General features: G+C 44.0%; 1 protein-coding gene across 1 annotated transcript in view; it reads right to left on the bottom strand.

The window, feature by feature from the left end:
* The window catches only part of syndig1l (synapse differentiation inducing 1-like), a 226,750-nt gene that overhangs the window by 75,501 nt on the left and 130,374 nt on the right, over positions 1-20,875 (bottom strand). The window contains exon 2 of the mRNA XM_060828566.1: positions 18,562-18,699. Within this exon, the coding sequence (XP_060684549.1) occupies positions 18,562-18,699 (138 nt within the window). The remainder of the gene's footprint in view (positions 1-18,561; positions 18,700-20,875) is intronic.

Genomic DNA, 20,875 nt, shown 5'->3' with positions numbered 1-20,875 from the left:
CAGAATGCCAAGAAACACCTCACCTATACGGGTTTAACTAATAATCACATCATCATTTTAATCAGCAGAACATACATCAGAATGCCTGCAATTGCATTAATAACCAAGGAGGTGCTACGGAAGGGAAATAGTTTTCTTCAACATCCTCCATGTCTTATACAAAATTAACAAACCCTGGGCACAGACCTAAATGCAATAAAGCTTCCAACACCTTTTTCTGCAGTGCCGGAATATTAATTGGTGCTGTTTGCACTCAATGAGGTGGAGAATTGATTTTCTTTTCTCTGCCCCCAGTATTAGTCAGTCAGCTCCGACCTCTTTTCCCATCAGCCTTTGCCAGGTTAGAGAGATTAGATATTGCTTGAAGCTCTCTCTGTTCTGCCCAGCAACATGCTGTAACCTATTCTTCAGAGAAGCATTCCCTGTTATCTCAGTACGACAGGTCCATTTTCCACAGCACTGGTCCCTTGACAACAATGCCAATTTATCGTGGCTTGTGTTCAGCGGACATGGGCTTGGAACTGGCGGGGGGATGCTCAAAGTATCGTTACTTACAATGTCCTGAGGAGAGCGTATTTTTACTGGCATTTGCAGTTAACCACAAAGATATGATATTAAAAAAATATCAGAATGCAAGCTCTCCATTTCCCCCAATTATCTCACTTTGCAGAGCTCAAAGTATTGTCAGGAGGGAGAATAATTTGAGTCGAATACACATCAACCAGCTTTTTTTGTTTTGTATTTTGTATGACAAAGTGCCACAAATTCAACCGTGTCACAAGTGATCACTCTGCTGCAGGCATTTCTCGGTTTTCTTTTTACAGCGTATTCTGAAGGCCCCTCCATTATTTTGAGGAGCTGTGTCTGATAGGTTGTGAAAATGGGTTGATTTGAAATGGTGAGCTGATGAGTGGGACCTGTTTTTGATTTGAAGGTCACTGAAAGGACACCGTGGAACATTTAACAACGAAGACTCACTTACTGGAAGTCACTCTCAAACTGCAAGTGTAGTGATTGTAACAGGATCAGAATATGAGTTCCCTGATTGGGGCTGTTAACCTGGTCCCTGGCTGACAGGTTTAAACAAGAGTGTCAGAGGTTCTGTTCACTCAGAGAGCTGGCTCTGAGCGAGTTGGATCAGTGATTAAGCACTGTGCATATGTATATAAAGGTTGACTTGATGATGGGATACCAACCTCTGTGGAATTATTTTAGTGACTTTGATATTAATTTAGAGTTCAGTCAGATAACAGCATATGAGGAGACAACAGACACAGTTTAGTTTTTACACACTTATGAGGAGCTAACTTTAAACATTTTAAAATAGTCAGGGAAAAGGATAGACCTGGTCCACAAGTTAAGGGTCCACACTGGGGCAAGGCCAGTTTTGATGGATTGGACAGGAAGCTTTCAAGAGTTGATTGGGAGAGGCTGTTCCCTAGCAAAGCGATGTCTGGAAAGTGGAAGGCTTTTGAACATGGGATCACAAGAGTTCAGGGCCAGCATGTTCCTGTTAGTGTGAAGGGCAAGGCTGGCAGGAGGAGGGAACACTGGATGACTGGAGATATTGAGGCTCTGGACATAGAGTCATAGAGATGTACAGCATGGAAACAGACCCTTCAGTCCAACCCGTCCATGCCGACCAGATAGGCCAACCCAGTCTAGTCCCACCTGCCAGCACCTGGCCCACATCACTCCAAACCCTTCCTATTCATATATTCATCCAAATGCCTCTTAAATGTTGCAATTGTACCAGCCTCCACCACATCCTCTGGCAGCTCATTCCATATCCGTACCGCCCACTGTGTGAAAAAGTTGCCTCTTAGGTCTCTTTTATATCTTTCCCCTCTCACCCTAAACCTATGTCCTCTAGTTCTGGACTCCCCAACCCCAGGGAAAAGACTTTGCCTACTTACTCTATCCATACCCCTCATAATTTTGCAAACATCTATAAGGTCACCCCTCAGCCTCCAACACTCCAGGGAAAACAGCCCCAGCCAGTTCAGCCTCTCCCTGTAGCTCAGATCCTCCAACCCTGGCAATGTCCTTGTAAATCTTTTCTGAATCCTTTCAAGTTTCACATCTTTCCGATAGCAAGGAGACCTGAACTGCACGGAATATTCCAACAGTGGTCTAGCCAATCTCCTGTATAGCCGCAACATGACCTCCCAATTCCTGTACTCAATACTCTGACCAATAAAAGAAAGCATCCCAAACGCCTTCTTCACTGTCCTATCTACCTGTGACTCCACTTTCAAGAAGCTATAAACCTGCACTCCAAGATCTCTTTGTTCAGCAACACTCCCTTGGACCTTACATTAAGTGTATACGTTGTACTAAGATTTGCTTTCCCAAAATGCAGCACCTCGCACTTATCTGAATTAAACTCCATCTGCCACTTCTCAGCTCATTGGCCCATCTGGTCTAGATCCTGTTGTAATCTGAGGTAACTTTCTTCGCTGTCCACTACACTTCCAATTTTGGTGTCATCTGCAAACTTACTAACTGTACTACTTATGCTCGCATCCAAATCAATGATGTAAATGACAAAAGGTAGAGGACCCAGCACTGATCCTTGTGGCACTCCACTGGTCACAGGCCTCCAGTCTGAAAAACAACCCTCCACCACCACCCTCTGTTTTCTACCTTTGAGCCAGTTCTGTATCCAAATGGCTAGTTCTCCCTGTATTCCATGAGATCTAACCTTGCTAATCAGTCTCCCATGGGGAACTTTGTCGAATGCCTTACTGAAGTCCACATAGATCACAGCTACTGTTCTGCCCTCATCAATCCTCTTTGTTACTTCTTCAAAAAACTGAATCAAGTTTGTGAGACATGATTTCCCACGCACAAAGCCATGTTGACTATCCCGAATCAGTCCTTGCCTTTCCAAATACATGTAAATCTTGTCCCTCAGGATTCCCTCCAACAAATTGTCCACCACCGAGGTCAGGCTCACCGGTCTATAGTTCCCTGGCTTGTCTTTACCGCCCTTCTTAAACAGTGGCACCACGTTTGCCAACCTCCAGTTTTCCGGCACCTCACCTGTGACTACAGATGATACAAATATCTCAGCAAGAGGCCCAGCAATCACTTCTCTTGCTTCCTACAGAGTTCTAGGGTACACCTGATCAGGTCCTGGGGATTTATCCACCTTTACCCATTTCAAGACATCCAGCATCCATCCTCATCTGTAATATGGACAATATGCAAAATGTCACCATCTATTTCCCTACAGTCTATATCTTCCATATCCTTTTCCACAGTAAATACTGATGCAAAATACTCATTTAGTATCTCCCCATTTTTTGCGGCTCCACACAAAGGCCGCCTTGCTGATCTTTGAGGGGCCCTATTCTCTCCCTACTTACCCTTTTAAGAGACATATGTCAGGTATTGGCAGCTGGGATCAAGTGACTCCTTGAAGAGTATGGGAATAAAGGAATACACTTAACAGGGAAATCAAGACAATAACAGGAGGACATGAGATAGCTTTGGCAGGTAAGAGTGTGGAGAATCTAACAAAATTTGACAAGTATATTCAGAGCAAAAGAGTAACTAGGAAGGGAATAGGGTCTCTTACAGGTCAATGGGCCATATTTTGCATCAGTTTTTACTGTGGAGAAAGGCATGGAAGCTAGGGAACTCAGGGGAATAAATAGTGATATCTGAAAAGAGTCCACATTACAAACAAGGAAGTGTGGGAGGTCTTAAACACAGATGGGTAGATAAATCTCAGGACCCGACCAAGTATATGCCAAGATATTGCAGGAAGCAAGGGAAGAAATTGCGGGGCCCCTAACAGAGATATTTATATCATTGACAGCCATGGGTGAGGTGTCCGAATACTGGATGGTGGCTAATGTTGTGCCATTACTGAAGAAGGGCAACAAGAAGTCAGGCATCTACAGACCGGTGAGCCTGACATCAATGGGAGGTAAGTTGTGGAGGGGATTTTGAGAGACATGATTTACATATATTTAGAAAGGCAAGGACTGATTAGGGATAATCAGCTTGGCTTTGTGCGTGGGAAATCATATCTCTTGAACTTGACTGAGTTTTTTGAAGAGGTGACCAAGAGGACAGATGAAGTCAGAGTGTTAGATGTCTCCATGGACGTTAGCAAGGCCTTCAACAATATTCTGCATAATAGACTGGTTAGTAAGATTAGATCACATAGGATCCAGGGAGAGCTGGCTAACTGGATACAAATTGGCTTGACAGTAGGGACAGAGGGTGGTGGCAGCGGATTGTTGTTCTGACCGGAGGCCGATGACCAGTGGTGTGCCAAAAGGATCAGTGCTGGGTCCACTGTTCTTTATCATTTATATAAATGATTTGGATGAGTATATGGGAGGTACGGTTAGTAAGCTTGTGGATCATACCAAACGTAGTGGTATAGTGGACAGTGAAGAAGGCTATCCGAGAGTACAATGGGATCTTGATCAAGTGGGCCAGTGGGCCAAGGAATGGCTGAGGGAGTTTAGATAAATGTGAGCAGTTGCAGTTTGGTAAGACAAACTGGGGAGGACTTACACAGTTATTGGTACAGCCCCTGGGAGTGTTGTCAAACAGAGAAATCTAGGGGTGCGGGTACATTGTTCCTTGAAAGTGGTGTCGCAGGTAGACAGGGTGGTGAAGCAGGTGTTTGACACAGTTGCCTTTATCGGCTAGTGCATTGAGAGTGCAGGAGTTGGGATGTCAGCTATACAAGACAACCACTTTTGAGTACTACATACAATTCTGGTCATCCTGCTACAGGAAGGATGTTATTAAACTGGAAAGGGTGGAAAAGAGATTTGCAAGAATGTGACTGAGATTTTGAGACTGAATAGATTAGATTACTTACAGTGTGGAAACAGGCCCTTCGGCCCAATAAGTCCACACCGACCCGCCGAAGCGCAACCCACCCATACCACTACATTTACCCCTTACCTAACACTACGGGCAATTTAGCATGGCCAATTCACCTGACCCGCACATCTTTGTGACTGTAGGAGGAAACCGGAGCAAACCCACGCACACACGGGGAGAACGTGCAAACTCCACCCAGTCAGTCGCCTGAGTCGGGAATTGAACCCGGGTTTCAGGCGCTGTGAGGCAGCAGTGCTAACCACTGTGCCACCGTGCCACCCACCAGATGGTTGAGATGTTTTTTCCTGGAGAGTAGGAGGCTGGGGGGGGTGACCTTACAGAGGTTTATAAAATCATGAAAGATGTAGATATGTCAAGGTCTTTTCCCCAGGATGTGGGAGCTCATAACTAGAGGGCATAGATTTAAGGTGAGAGGAGAAAGATATAAAGGGGACCTCAGGGGCAACTTTTCCACACAGAAGATGGTGTGTATATAGAATGAGCTGCCAGAGGAAGTGGTAGAGGTAGGTACAAATACAACATTTAAAGGACATATGGACAGGTACATGGATGGGAAAGATTTGTAGGGATACCGGCCAAATGCAGGCAAACTGGATTAGTTCAGTTCCGGAAAACTGATCGGCATGGACAGGTTGGACCGAAGAGACTGTTTCCCTGCTGTATGGCTCCATGTTGAGGATCCCACGTGTGAGTTAACAATAGAGAACAGCTATTCTATCTGAAAGTATTCTCTTAACATCCTGAATGAGCTGTGTCTAAACAAATCACTGTGGGATAACTAAATATGCATAGTGACACATCCACTTGTACATGAAAGTGTGAGTGAAAGGCATTTAAAATATTTCATATCATATTCTCTAATTCCCTGAAAATTAACAACTATTTGGGACAAAATTTTTATCAGTGTGAATTTTCAGAGGAAGTTCCCTTATTTTTCACTATCTTGCCATTTGTGTGTGTGTTGAGGTTTTTTAGAGAGTAATTTTGACTGTCACAACTCACTGGGGTAATGTACTGGAAATGAAGTCCCACTGTTCCCACAGTCATCACATATGTGAAAGATTTCATCCAACTTTTCAATGTACCCAACTTGTCTGATTGACTGATGCAGGTCAAAAGAAAATACTCATTAGATTTTAGTAATAAACAAGACCACAGTTCTGTATTGCAAAGTGTTGGTTTATAACCAATTGTAGAAATGAAAGATGAAATATTAACATATTAATTTCTCTAACTTACTAAACCCCCTTAAAACCACTCAAACAGAGGCACAAGGAAAAGAGACAAGATACTAATGTTACCGGCGAGGAATGAACAAAATAAGGAGCCAGTGAAATACACATCTGCCATCAGTCTGGACTAAAGGTGATGAAATGTTTTCTTTCAGTTCTGTTCCTCTTCCTTTCGACTCTTTGGTGGGGACTTGCTTTGAGTGATAGTTAGAGAGGACCGCATGTTTCTGAATTAGCACAAGAAAGAATGAGGCAGCTACTTCACGGAGAGCAAGAGAGGCAGCAATTTCAGCAGATCAAACCTGTTAACGGACAGTTCTTTTCAACAGCTGATAATGTGTTGCTAGAAAAGCGCAGCAGGTCAGGCAGCATCCAAGGAGCAGGAGATTCGAAGTTTCAGGCATAAGCCCTTCCTCAGGAATGAGGAAATTCTTTTCAACACACTTGTAACAGCCAAAGTGTGACATGGACATGAAAACAGGTAAAATCTGAAAATGTGTTGCTGGTTAAAGCACAGCAGGTTAGGCAGCATCCAAGAAATAGGAAGGTGATTCCTGGTTATTTCTTCTGTCTCTCTTGATTGGCCAAGCATCTTAAATCAGAAGATGTTGCTGCAGTTGAAGTGTGCAGTTAAGAAATTCACCTATGAAACTGTTAACCTGCAAACTAATTCATAAGCATACAGATGGCTGCGAAGGTGATGTGTTGCAGCTGTAGCATGTGAGAGCGAGTGGATCCCAATATGACCACATCTGCAGCAAGTGCAGGCAGCTCCAGAAACCCAGGCTCAGTGTTGATGAGCTGGAGTCCGAGCTGTAGACTGCAGAAGGGAGGGAGAGAGGTACCCGGACACTGGGTTTCAGGAGACACTCACACCCCTTTGATTAATCACATCAAATATGGCCCATGATCAGGAAAGGAGGGTGTGACTGTCAGTAAGGCATGCATGGCGATCCAGAATGTACCTTTAGGAACCTTCAGTAGGTATGAGGCTCCAGATCCCAGTGTCGATGAGTCTACAGTCGGCAGGCAGAATGAGCGAATTGACTAGAGCACTGTGCTGAAGTGGGGACAGGTAGAGAAATGCAGTAGCTCTCGTGGAAAACATGCTTGGGGAATCAATCTTGTTGTGTGCAGCAAGGCGCAGAGTCCTGAAGATTGTGTTGCCAAGGTTCAGGACTTTTTTCTAATTGGATTTGCTTTTGTTATTGTCACATGTGCCTTTTGTGTGCAGTACAAGCGGGTCATGCCAGACAAAGGTGCTAGTGTTGGACTGGGGTAGACAAAGTTAAAAATCACACGACAACAGGTTATAGCCCAACAGGTTTATTTGGAAGGAAAAGCTTTCAGAGTGCTGCTCCTTAGCCTGTGCTGGAATAACTCCCTGATGAAGGAGCAGCGCTACGAAAGATAGTCCTTCCAACTAAACCTGTTGGACTATAACCTGGTCATAGAGTCATAGAATGTACAGCATGGAAACAGACCTTTCGGTCCAACCCGTCCATGCTGGCCAGATATCCCAACCCAATCTCATCCCACCTGCCAGCACCCGGCCCATATCCCTCCAAACCCTTCCTGTTCATATAACCATCCAAATGAGTGATGTTTACCTTATACCATACAAAGTGCATTAGAGTCAGATAACAGAGCGAGGAATACAATGTTACGGCTGCAGAGAAGGTGCACAGAGAACGGGGTCAACATTAAATGCAAAATTTATGATATCCATTCAGAAGTCTAATAACAGTGGGGAAGAAATTGTTTTTGAATATGTTGGCATGGATGTTTGAGCTTTTGTGTCCGATGGAAGAGTTTGGAAGAGATTATAACTGGGGGTGGGAGGGGTCTTGGAGGAGGCAGCAATATAGATGGAGTCAGTGGGTGGAATGCTTTTGAACTGCAGATGAACTTAGAGCAGGAGGAAGCATCCAGATGCTGTGGTTAACATACGCAGCAACAAGGAATGAGGTTCTGCTGGGGGATATGAGTAGCTTGTGGCTAAATTACAAAGCAGACCCATTCAGGCAATAATATGAGTCACGTGCAAGTTGGCATAGGGTAAATAAGATGAGAGAGATAAAAGCCTGACATAGAGATTGCTTTTGACGACAATGGGCATCTGCTTCATGGGACAACTGACACCAAGACTTGAGAGCTGTTTTACCTGTGTGGGCTTCATGTCAACCATGCTGGTAGCCCACTCCTATGGAGTTATATAACTGGGGTGGGACAAACAGCTTTAAACTCAGTCGTGGGGTGGGGGTGGGGAATAATGAGGGAAGGGAAGTTTAAAAATAAAAAAAGGAAATGACAGAGAAGAGGTCACGAATGGTAAAATGTGACAGGAAATGGTGGAAAATGTAAGCAGAAAAATGCAGCAGAAATTAATGTAAAACATTTAAGGCTTTTTATTTGACTGCATGTAGCATTTGTAGCAAGGCAGGTGAGTTAATGGCACAATAGGAAATAAATGAAATGGCTTGAAAGTTATTTGTGGAGACGTGGTTGTAGGGTGACCAAGACTGGCAATTTAACAGCCAAGTGCATTCGATGTTCTGGGAAAATAGGCAAAACAGAAGAAAAGGTGGTGGGGTAGCTTTGTTAATAAAGGAGTTTATCAGTGAGATGTTGAGTAGTGATATGGGTACAATTAGCAGACCTCATGCCCAGTGGAACCGGTAGTCATGTTCCCTTAGTATATCAGTCGGGAAACTAGTCTCGTTCTCATCTGCAGGTACAAAAGCAAACTGGGGTGATTGTTAGTCCAGGCACTTAAGTGTCCATTAATCAACAACTTAAGAGACTTATTTATTGGTGGGTTAGGAAATAGCTAAGAGACCCTCTCACTCTTCGGAGGAGCTGTGAGAACAAGGCAAGTATCTCACCAAGGCTGACTTTCCCAATTATTTCCCTTTCTTCTCCTTCTCCCAGGGAAGGGAAAATTCCACCTATAGTGTGTAATAAAAATATAAATGCATAGGTGTGGACGGAGAAAAGGGTGTGGTGTTCAGGATATCTGCTCTTGCTGATGCCAGGGGAACGCCACAGTCTATTTACTCCCTGAGGGAGGGTGTAGGAGATCTTGTGGTGCAGTGGGTAGTGTCCATGCCTCTCAGCCTAAAGCTCCATGTTGGCTAGGAAGTAACATTCATACCACATGTTGAGTAGCAACTTGGAAATCCATTCAGTTCACTCTAAGAGCAGGAGGTAAGCGTGGGAGAACTCCTGGTTGGCAACGTGAGCCTCTACCAACACCAAGCATAGCTCCAGGCTACAATACCCATATACCCTTCCCATATACCCTTCCCATAATGTATGTCACCATAGCAGCTTAGACCCCATTGGGTGGGCCGGTTGGCTGGACAGCTAATGTAAATCAGATTGGCATCTATAAGTGATGAGTTGAACCTCATTTTTTTTTATTATTCATTCACAGGATGAGGGTGTCACTGGCTGGGCAGCATTTATTGTCCATCCTTAATTGCCCAGAGGGCAGTTAAGAGTCAAATCACATTGCTGAGGGTCTGGAGTCATGTGTAGGCCAGACCAGGCAAGCTTGGCAGAAAGTATGGACTGCAGATCAGAATTGAAAAGTGCGGTGCTGAAAAAGCACAGCTGGTCAGGCAGCATCCGAGGAGCAGGAGGGTTGATGGTTTTGAGCATGAGCATCAGGAATGTGAGGGAATGGGGTGGGGGGTGGGGGGAGGGCAAGGGGGCTGAGAGATAAATGGCAGAGGGGGAGGGCTGGGGGAAGGTAGCTGGGAATGCGATAGGTGGACAAAGGTGGGGGGTGATGGTGATAGGTGGAAGAGGAGGATGGAGTGGATAGGTGGGAATGAAGATGGACAGGTAGGACAGGTCACCAGGGCGGGAACATGTTGCAGAGAGAAAGAAAGAGAAAGAAGTATTCAATTCTTCTCTAGCTCAAGAGTGACCTCTCTGTTCTCTGCAGTCAAAACTCACTGTCAAGCTGCAGAAAACTACTTTGTCTTCCCTGTAACATTTGTTGCAAGCTGTGACTTTGAACTCATCAATCATTGGCATTTTATTCGTGAACCAGCCACCTTGTCTCCCTCGCCAACCAGTGAGTTGGATCAGGGATAAGGTGGGGGCAGGGGAGATGAGGAATCTGGTGAAATCAACATGGATTCTGTGTGATTGGAGGCTCCCAAGGTGGAAGATGAGGGATGAGGCATTCTTCCTCCAGTTGGCGGGTGGCTAGGATTTGGTGGTGCAGGAGGCCCAGGACTTTCACATCCTTGGTGGAGTTGACTGAGTAAGGATGGCAGCTTCCTTCCCTAAAGAACATTAGTGAATCAGGTATGTTTTTCCAACAATTGACAACAGATTCATGCTTAACATGAGACTCTTAATTCCAGATATTTACTGAACTCAAACTCCACCATCTGGCATGGCAGATTTGAACCTGTGAACATTATCTGAGTCTCAAATTTAACAGTCCAGCAATAATACCAGTAGGCTATTGCCTCTCCTATCTAGGCAGCTTCAGGATCTGCCTGCTTGCCCCTTGCCGGACGTTTTAGGTTGGATCTGCCTTCACACAGGGAACTGAAGGAAGCTTGAATATTTCCAATAAAAATGGCTGGAAGACAACACAGAGGACATTGGCTCTTACAAATAAATAAGCTAAAACTGATAGTGAGAAATCAATTGAATGCTGACCGCCACCATCATTGAACACCACCAAATTACATTCCATGCACACAGACTTCAGAACAGGAAGCACCATTACTCAGCTGTAGGTGATCATCAGTGCTACCATTCTCCCTATAATAATTGCAGATCTGAGCAGAAGCAGTGATTGTTGAAGTCATTGACACGCCTACATCTCTTTCCCTCTCAGCATTTTGTTCCTCTTTAGAAATTGCTAGGTTGCTCTTGGTAGTTCTGTCATCAAGCAGGTAAAATACATTCATAGGTGCCATTTGTGAGGAGCATGTCTTTTTATTTTGTCCTGTTTTTAAAAAAAAACTCATGTGGACTGAAATGAGAAAGAACTGCTGTCAAACCAATGTTTGAATGCGTTGCGGTATTTTTTTTAAAGTAAGTGAACTCACACCCATTGCAACCATTGTCTAAACAATTGTTTGAACATGTAGTCATTGAAATTAGAATTGTAGGTGATTGGGAACTGAGGGGAGTACAGATGCAGTGTTTGCTAGCAACAAAACGTTATTTGGTCAATGTGCTAGTGACCAGTTATCAATGACAGACACCTTTGCATCTGCTGACAGTTGTGTGATTGGCTCTGAGGTAACTGCTGAAAATGTGTTGCTGGAAAAGCGCAGCAGGTCAGGCAGCATCCAAGGAACAGGAGATTCGACATTTCGGGCATAAGCCCTTCTTCAGGAATCTGAGGTAACTGAATAGTCTTGGACTGGGAACATGTTGCAAAGAGAAAGAAGTATTCAATTCTTCTCTAGCTCAAGAGTGACCTCTCTGTTCTCTGCAGTCAAAACTCACTGTCAAGCTGCAGAAAACTAGTTTGTCTTCCCTGTAACATTTGTTGCAAGCTGTAACTTTGAACTCATAAATCAATGGCATTTTATTAGTGAACCAGCCACCTTGTCTCCCTTGCCAACCAGTGAAAGCATCTAGAGAAAGACAACTGAAGCAACAGCAGGAGAGTCATAACATCAGAACCTGGGAACAATGACAACTGGTCTGTCTTTTCAGTTTTACCCCTCTGTCCAGAGCCACTTTACCCTGTCTGAGTGTGGAAGGGCAAGTTTATAAAGGGATTAACATTTTAATTAGTAGTGTCTTATGTTAATTCTTTTTAAAGATGTTTACCTGTAGCTGGAGTCTAATTGCTTGTAATAAATAATGATCCTTGTTCATGCATTCAACTTGAGTCTGAAAGTCAGGTAAATTGGGGAACTTTTCATAGTTTGTAAAAGTTTTAACTTCTGTGATGTCTTGTAATCTAATGCACGCTACCCCAGTGATTTTGTAAAACGTTTAAAAGAGGCATTGCATTGCATGAAACGTTCAATACAAAGGAAATATGACCTGGTGTTATTTCATTCCATCCATTGTACAGTGAGATTAGTGAAGACAGCTCCCCCTATTGAAATACCCCTGAACTGCTGTTAGATATCAAGGCAGAGGCAGAGTGAGCCCAAGGTCAGGTATTGTAGCTCACAGCTCTTACTTGTGGAGATGCTGGTGTTGGACTGGAGTGAACAAAGTCAGAAGTCACATGACAATAGGCTAAAGTCTAACATGTTTATAAACCCCTACAGTATGGGCATAGGCCATTCAGCCAACAAGTCCACACCAGCCTTCCAAGGTGGTTCTCACCCAGACCCACTCCCTATCCTATAATCCTGAATTTCCAATGACTAATCCATCTAGCCTGCACATCCTTGGATACCATAGGCACTTTTTTAAGCACAGCTAATCCACCTAACCTGCACATCTTTGGACTCTGAGAGGAAACCAGAGCACCCGGTGGAAACCCACACAAACACGGAGAGAATGTGCAAACACAGACAGTCAACTAAGGCTGGAATCGAACCCATATCCCTGGTACTGTGAGGCAATGGTGCTAACCACTGTACCACTGTGCCAGCTGATTTAAAATCACAAGCTTTCAGAGCACTGCTTCTTCATCGGGTGATTTTAAACAAGTCTGTTGGACTATAACTGGGTATTGTGCTTTTGCTGATTTTATTAAGACAGTGAAACTGCTGTGAATTTTGGGTTCCCTCTGTATGTATCAGATCTCTACAGATGCCTTCATTTATGAAGTTACTCAGTTATTCATTTCATGTCTTTTGCCAGAAGAACATTAATTCCTGTTACAACGTTTAATAGACTTTAGATGATGTGTTGCAATCAGAGTATATTAATTTCATTTCGGAAATGGACAGGATTGAAGCAGGACATTCAAACAGAGCTTTGATAGTTCAGTCAGTTATTCGTATAAAGGCCAGGACTGTGCATGCAAACATTTTAAAAATTTCACAAATAATCTGCTTAATGAATAATTAACAAAACAAAGTATTTTCTAGCTTGAGACATCTCTCCCACGAGGAGGTTGAACAGTTCATCCACTTTACTAACACCTTCCACCACGACCTCAAATTGGGCACCCTCATGGGCCCCAGCTATGCCTGCCTCTTCGTAGGATATGTGGAACAGTCCATCTTCTGTAGCTACACTGGCACCACCCCCCACCTTTTCCTCTGCTACATCGATGACTTTATTGGTGTTGCCTCATGCTCCCACGAGGAGGTTGAACAGTTCATCCACTTTACTAACACCTTCCACCCCGACCTCAAATTTACCTGGATCATCTCAGTCTCCTCCCTCCCCTTCCCAGATCTCTTCATTTCTATCTCGGGGTCTGAATCAACACGGACATTTACTATAAACCGACCGACTCCCACAGCTACCTAGACTACACCTCCTCCCACCCTGCCCCCTGTAAAAACACCATCCCATATTCCCAATTCCTTCGTCTCCACCGCATCTGCTCCCAGGAGGACCAGTTCCAATACCGAACAACCCAGATGGCCTCTTTCTTCAAAGACCGCAATTTCCCCCCAGACATGATCGACGATGCTCTCCACCGCATCTCCTCCACTTCCCGCTCCTCCGCCCTTGAGCTCCGCCCCTCCAATCGCCACCAGGACAGAACCCAACTGGTCCTCACCTACCACCCCACCAACCTTCATATACATCGTATCATCCGTCATCATTTCCGCCACCTCCAAACAGACCCCACCACCAGGGATATATTTCCCTCCCCTCCCCTATCAGTGTTCCAGAGAGACCACTCCCTCCGTGACTCCCTCATCAGGTCCGCACCCCCCACCAACCCAACCTCCACACCCGGCACCTTCCCCTGCAACCTGAAGAAATGCAAAATTTGAGCCCATATCTCCCCCCTTACATCCCTCCAAGGCCCCAAGGGATCCTTCCATATGTGCCACAAATTCACCTGCACCTCCACACACATCATTTACTGCATCTGCTGCACCCGAACTCAGCACCACCTTCCTAACTTGCAATCTTCTTCCTGACGTCTCCGTCCCCACCCCACTCCGGCCTATCACCCTCACCTTATCACCCTCACCTTAATCTCTTTCCACCTATCGCATTTCCAATGCCCCTCCCCCAAGTCCCTCCTCCCTATCTTTTATCTTAGCCTGCTTGGCACACTTTCCTCATTCCTGAAGAAGGGCTCATGCCTGAAACATCGATTCCCCTGCTCCTTGGATGCTGCCTGACCTGCTGCGTTTTTCCAGCAACACACTTTCAGCTCTATCTTGAGATAAAACCTCCTGTTATTCACTGTTGCCTACCTGCCCCAAGTTGGCCATCTGTCTTCTCTAGTCAACTGTTTTAGTTTTAATTTTAATTTCCTTGTCATGTTTTAGAAAGGACCATTTATGCATTTTTCTGGCCTTTTCTCCCCACTTCCCCACAATAAAAAGGAAGTTAGAAAGGTAATAATCAGTGACGACGTTACTTGAGGGCTTCAGTAGGATATAGATAGACTAATGAAATGGGCAGGCAAATGTGTCAGATCAAATTTAATTAAAACATTATAAAATGTAACAAACCTGGGAATTCTTGCCCACAGGAGGCTGTGGAGGCCAAGTGACTGAATATATTTAAGAGAGGGAATAGATACAATTTTAGATTTTAAAGGCATCAAGGGATGGGGCGACAGCAGGAACATTTCATTGAGACAGAGATGCAGCCATGATCATGATGAATAGCACAGCAGGCATGAAGCGCTGAATGGTCATTTCCTGCTCCTAGCTTCTTTGTTTCCAATCTGCATACTTATAAAATTGTCCATTCTGGGAGCTGGAGCAATATAAACTAACTGGTATAATATTAATGTTATGATCTGGAATGTATAACTTGAAAGGTTGGCAGGAACTGATTCAATAATGAGTATTTAAAATCCTAGAAACATAAAAAACAGCAGGGGTAGGCCATTTGACCCATCGAATCTGCTCCACCATTCAATATGATCATGGCTGACCATCCAACTCAACTCCCCTATTTTAGCTTGCTACCCCAAATCTTTTGACACCTTTAGCCCTAACAAGTATATCTAACTCTCTGGTGAAAATCTTCAATGTTTTGACCACAACTGCTTTCAGTGGCAGAGAATTTCTGAGACTCCCCACGATGAAGAAATTTCTCCTAAATAGTCAACCCTGCAACTGTAGACTGTGGCTGTACTTAAAGATAATTGGGTAGATGAACAGAGAAATGGGCAGAATGGATGTTTTTAAAAAAGGTCTAGTACAGGCATGATAGGCCAAATGGTCACCTTCTGGGCTGTAAGACTTGATTATTGTAGGATTCAAAGCTGTATAGGCCCTAAACAATCCTTGTCATGGAGTTGAAGTGATGACTGAGGATGCTGGAGATTGGAGTTGAGAGTGTGGTGCTGGAAAAGCACAGGCAGCATCCGAGGAGCTGGAGAGTCAATGTTTTGGGCATAAGCTCTTCATCAGGAATTCCTGATGAAGGGCTTTTGCCTGAAAGGTCAAATCTTTCTCACATGCCAATTATTCATGTGCGTGCCTGAATGCCAGGTGTTGAATGGCTGTTCAAAGCCACTGCAGAGGGATCAGCCCAATTCTGCTTTCAGTGATAGCATTAACAGGAGGAGAGGCCCGATATTAATTAAGAGCAAGAATGCTGTTGGAAACACTTCTTCCCAACTCAGGAACAATGAATGCCATTTGTTGCCTGTCTAACCCTCTGCTCTCCAGACTGTCTGGCACCAATTCAACTCAGTTACAATGAAATATGATGTAATCTTAGGAGATAGGCTCACTCCCAAGATTTAATCAAATTTATCCAGTTTATCTTCCCTTCACAAATCCATGTTGACTACTCTGGATTAATTGTGTGTCTCCAAGTACAGTTATGTTCCTTCAGTATAAGATCACTGTAATAACTTCCCAGCGACTGGAATTAGGCTGACTGGGCTGTTATTTCCCAATCTACCTCTTTCTTCCTTTTTTGAATATGTGGACAATGCTGAAGTCCTCTAACCCTCAGGCACCTCATCGGCAGCCAGAGAGGATTCGAAGATTGCTGCCAGGATGCCCAGTATCTCCTCCCTTGTCTCCTGGGATACATCTCACCCCCACCCTGCTTTTAGTTGCATTAATTTTTCCAGCGCTATTATTTCACTCATACCAATTTCCTTTAGTCCCTCCTTCCAAAGGATATTTGCTTCCCTAATATTTTGGGGAAGGTTTTTGTGTCTTCTTCTCTGAAGACAGAATCCAAGTAGCTGTCTAATTGTCCTGCCGTTTGTATTCCCTAAAGGCATTGTGGGTAAACCCACAGCTGGTGGACTGCATTGGTTTACGAAGGCAGCTCACAAACACCTTCTCAAGGACAACGAGGGATGGTCAATAAAGGCTGGTGGATGGAATAGTACAGTGAGCTATTTACAGAGGCTGGCTGCCATAAGTGTGTAACATACTCTTGTAACCATGGGCCTTGATCAAAGAATGTGGTGCTGGAAAAGCACAGCCAGTCAGGCAGCATCTGAGGAGCAGGACAGTTAACATTTTGAGCATAAGCTCTTCTTCAGGAATACAACAGGCCGATTAACCATGCCATAATCCCTCATCCATCCTAGAAGTTGCTTTTTTATAGATCTTCAGCAGAGAGGTATCAACTTGCTTCTTCTAGATCATTAATTACCATGGCGACAGAGGGACCTCAACTATCTCACAAACACGGCCACCTTTTTTTTTAAAAGAAAGAGCTTACAGCTGTGGATGTAATTTTAATGACTGCCTGGAGAGAGGGATGATGTGGAGGAGCTGATGTTGGACTGGGGGGGGACAAAGTTAAAAATCACACAGTACCAGGTTATAGTCCAACAGGTTTATTTGGAAGCACTAGCTTTCGGAGTGCTGCTCTCTCAGCATGCAGTTGTGGAGCAGGATCATAAGACATAGAGAGAGAGAGAGAGAGAGAGAGAGAGAGAGACTAGAATATCACACATGATGAATTGTCAGTGATGTCCCAAAGGGATAGACTTAAAACAGGGAAATACAAATTAAACTGAAACTGCCTGAAAGTTATTTCAGATTATGAACATAATAGGGGGGGAAGGAAAGACTGCAGTCTGAGTGAGAGACATGTTTTATATTTTCTCCTTTCAAGAAAACTGAAAAACAATCACATCAATGTAACTGACGCTGAAGTGACCCAACAAGCTGCTTAGTTTATCAATCACTACAAAGTCTCAAAAAAGGCATGGAACTGGACTGACCATCTGATATTGACCTTGACAATGGCAGAAACAGCTTTGAGATACACCTGCACCTATCATTTACTCATCCGCCCATTCTAAGCATATATACCCATCTTTTCCTCGCTACACTCAGTTCTGAAGAAGGATCACTGGATCCTAAATGTTAACTCTGCTTTTTCTCCCCAGATGCTGCCAGGTCTGTTGAGTTTTTCCAGCAATTTCTGTTTCTGTTTCTGATTTCCAGCATCTGCAGGGTTTTGGGTTTTTATTTACACCTTGTAGATCCTTACCTGAACAGAGGATGGTTGCAGCAAATCGACCCCAATACCAATAATTCCCATTAGTGCAGGCAGCCTCTTGCAGCAGAGTCATATGCAGTGAGGACTGCTCATACAACACCACCCTCTATGTGGGGCTGCTGTTTAGGTGAGTATTGAAGTGCTGCCTATCTCTGTGTATTTGAATAACAGCAATAATGTTAGGCTACATGGAAGAGGTGCAAGAACATTTCTGATAGGATCTGGACTGTTTAATCTCCTGCTAATGTGCCAATTCTTCCATTTACGCATCTCCTTCCATCAATACTCAGCAAACAGCATGATTGTTGCAACTTGTTCATCATGACATAAATGCATGCTCAAGAATGACGTACACACACAGAGATACACACATAGACTCTGTCTCTCTCTCTCTCGCACACACACAGACACACACACATATATGCACACAGACACAAACACATACACAGATATACACAGACACCCGCACAGACACATGCACACACACAGACACACAAACATATACACACAAACACACACAGATACACAGACAGACACATGCACAGACACAGATACACAGGCACACAGACAAACAGACACATACACACAAACACGCACAGGTACACAGACACACACACAGATACACAGAAAGGCACACACAGATACAGACACACACACAGACACACATACACAGACAGGTACACAGTCACACATACACAGATATACACACAGACACATAAGCACAAACACAGGTACACAGACACAAAGACACACACACACACGTACATGCACACATACTCACAATACACATCTGTGAATATAGACATCTGCACGCACACACAAATGCCTATATCGTCCTGCCTGATGGTCATATGATAAAACAAAACCGTACATGTCTTACCCCTTGGGAGAAGTAGAAAGCAGCAATCCCCAGAGGCCAGAAACAGCACAGCATAGAGAAGATGGCCAGACCCAGGTGGTCACGTGGAGGGATCATAATAAAGTTGTCTTCGCTATCACTGTCACTTGAGCAGTCACTCTAGAGAGAAGCAGAAGAATGATTGAGTCCATCAGCGGCAGCTCAACACTGATTTTCATTAATAGCACACAAGTAGATAAAAGACTGAATTACCAAAGCCATTAGGAAAACATTCCCAGTAATCTCATCAGATCACACAATGAAGAGAAATACTAGCTAGGAAGAAAATATAGGTCATGGCTTTGGGGAAAAGCATGTAGAACACTGTGAGTAAATCTCTGTCTCTGTGTGTGTGTGTATCTGCATGTGAATTTATATATACATGTCTTTCTACACCTGTGCATGGGTCATTTGTGTGTCTCTGTGTCTTGTAGTATGCCTGTGTCCGAATGCATGTCTGTATCTGTCTGTATGTGTGTTGCCATGAATGTTTATATATGTATGTCTGTATTGGTGCTTGTACGTGTTTGTGTGTGCGTGTTTCAGTGTTTGTGTGTGTTTCAGTGTGCTTGTGTGTGTGAATATGAGTGTGTATGTCTGTGAGAGACAGTGTTTATGTGTATTAGTGTGTGTGATTGAGTGAGTGTGTGTGTGTGAGAGTGAGAGTATGAGAGAGAGCAGGTGTGTGTGAGTGTGAGTGTGCGTTTGTATATGGTGAGAGAGTATGTGAGAATGAGTGTGTGTGTGTGTGTGAAAATGTATGTATGTGTGAGTGTGAGTCTGTGTGAGAATGAGTGCATGAGAGAATGTGAGAAAGTGTGTCAGTGTGGGTGTTTGTGCTAGAATAAGGGAGAATATGGCGTATATGTGTAAATGAGAGAGTGGGAGGGAGAGAAAGAGAGAGAGGGAGTGTGCGTGTGAGAGAGAGAGACAGAGTGTGCATCTGTCTGTGTGTCTACATGTGTGTATGTAAACATCAGTGAATTAAAAGTTCTTTTCTACATATTATCTCTCAATCATCGTACATAATTATTTCTGGGTATCTCTCGCTTGTTTACTGCAATGACTCTCCATATCATGCTGAGTTGTGTGAGTATAAAACTAGCAAAGCTGCAGCTAAAAAGCAGAGAGAGACAGTGAGGGCCTATGGAATCACTCTTTGAAAGAGGTTTGACAGGTCAAATGGCCTTTTCCTGTGGAACACAGTCCTACGAATCTGAAACCAGAAAAAGTAGCGACAGGACAGCAGGAGGGAAAGTGAATCAAGGGCCAGAATGCAAGCTCCCACCATTTCCAGGGGGACAGCTTCTTATGATAGTTCCACATGTGCAGGCAGCAATCTTGTGGCTGGAGCAGGTAAGAATCATAGAATCATCCAGTACATAAAAGGTTCCTCGTATGTATACTGCCAAAAATACACAACAGCCCCACATTCCTGCAGTCAGCACTTAGCCTTATCTGTTATGACACTTCAAGTGTTCATCCAAATACTTTTTAAAGGTTGTGAGGTTTCCTACTATTTTCTGGGTGAAAACATTTTTCCTCAAATCCCCTACCTTTCACTTTGAGTGTCCCCTTCATCTAAGGGAACACGTGCTTTCTATCCACCCTGTCCATGCCTCTTGTAACCTTGTACACCTCAATCAGATGTCCCCCTCAAGCTTCTGTTGCTGATAAAGTTAAATTGAAAGGGATGGTGAACATAGGGGGACTAAAATACTCTTTGAAAGGTCAGCTGAATCCATCAGCAGCTTCCGCCAAGCTGAACAATTGGGGAACTATGAAGTGACACACACAAAAAGTGAAGAGTAAAGTTGGCATAAGTACCAAAATATTATCCTTGTGTTGCAGAGTTTCTGGTGGCTGGTACAGCAAGTTGCACATCAGAATCAATTTCCATTCTATATCCCCCCGTTATTTATGATGCATTTGGTGTGAAATGAGGAGAATGGTTTCACACATTCGTCCCATTGAAAGAAATCTCCCAACAGTCCAACTCCGCTGTTTTCTTGCCATCAGTCCTGTTGATCCCTTCCCAAGTGAATATCCAACTCTCTTTTGAAAGTTACCATTGAACACAATCTTACTAAGTTCAAACTTCACCATCTTGTCTGGAGGGACTTGAACCCGTGACCCCAGAATTTTAGCAGGAGGGGTCTAGATTGCTGGCCCAGTGATATTACCACTACCTACTCACTTATTGCAACTAAGCAAAAGTGAGGACTGCAGATGCTGGAAACCAGAATCTAGATCAGAGTGGTGCTGGAAAAGCACATCAGGTCAGGCAGCATCTGAG

This window comes from Hemiscyllium ocellatum, chromosome 8 (assembly GCF_020745735.1).
Source record: "Hemiscyllium ocellatum isolate sHemOce1 chromosome 8, sHemOce1.pat.X.cur, whole genome shotgun sequence".
Taxonomy (NCBI): Eukaryota; Metazoa; Chordata; class Chondrichthyes; order Orectolobiformes; family Hemiscylliidae; genus Hemiscyllium; species Hemiscyllium ocellatum.
This window is presented reverse-complemented; position numbering and strand designations above follow the sequence as displayed.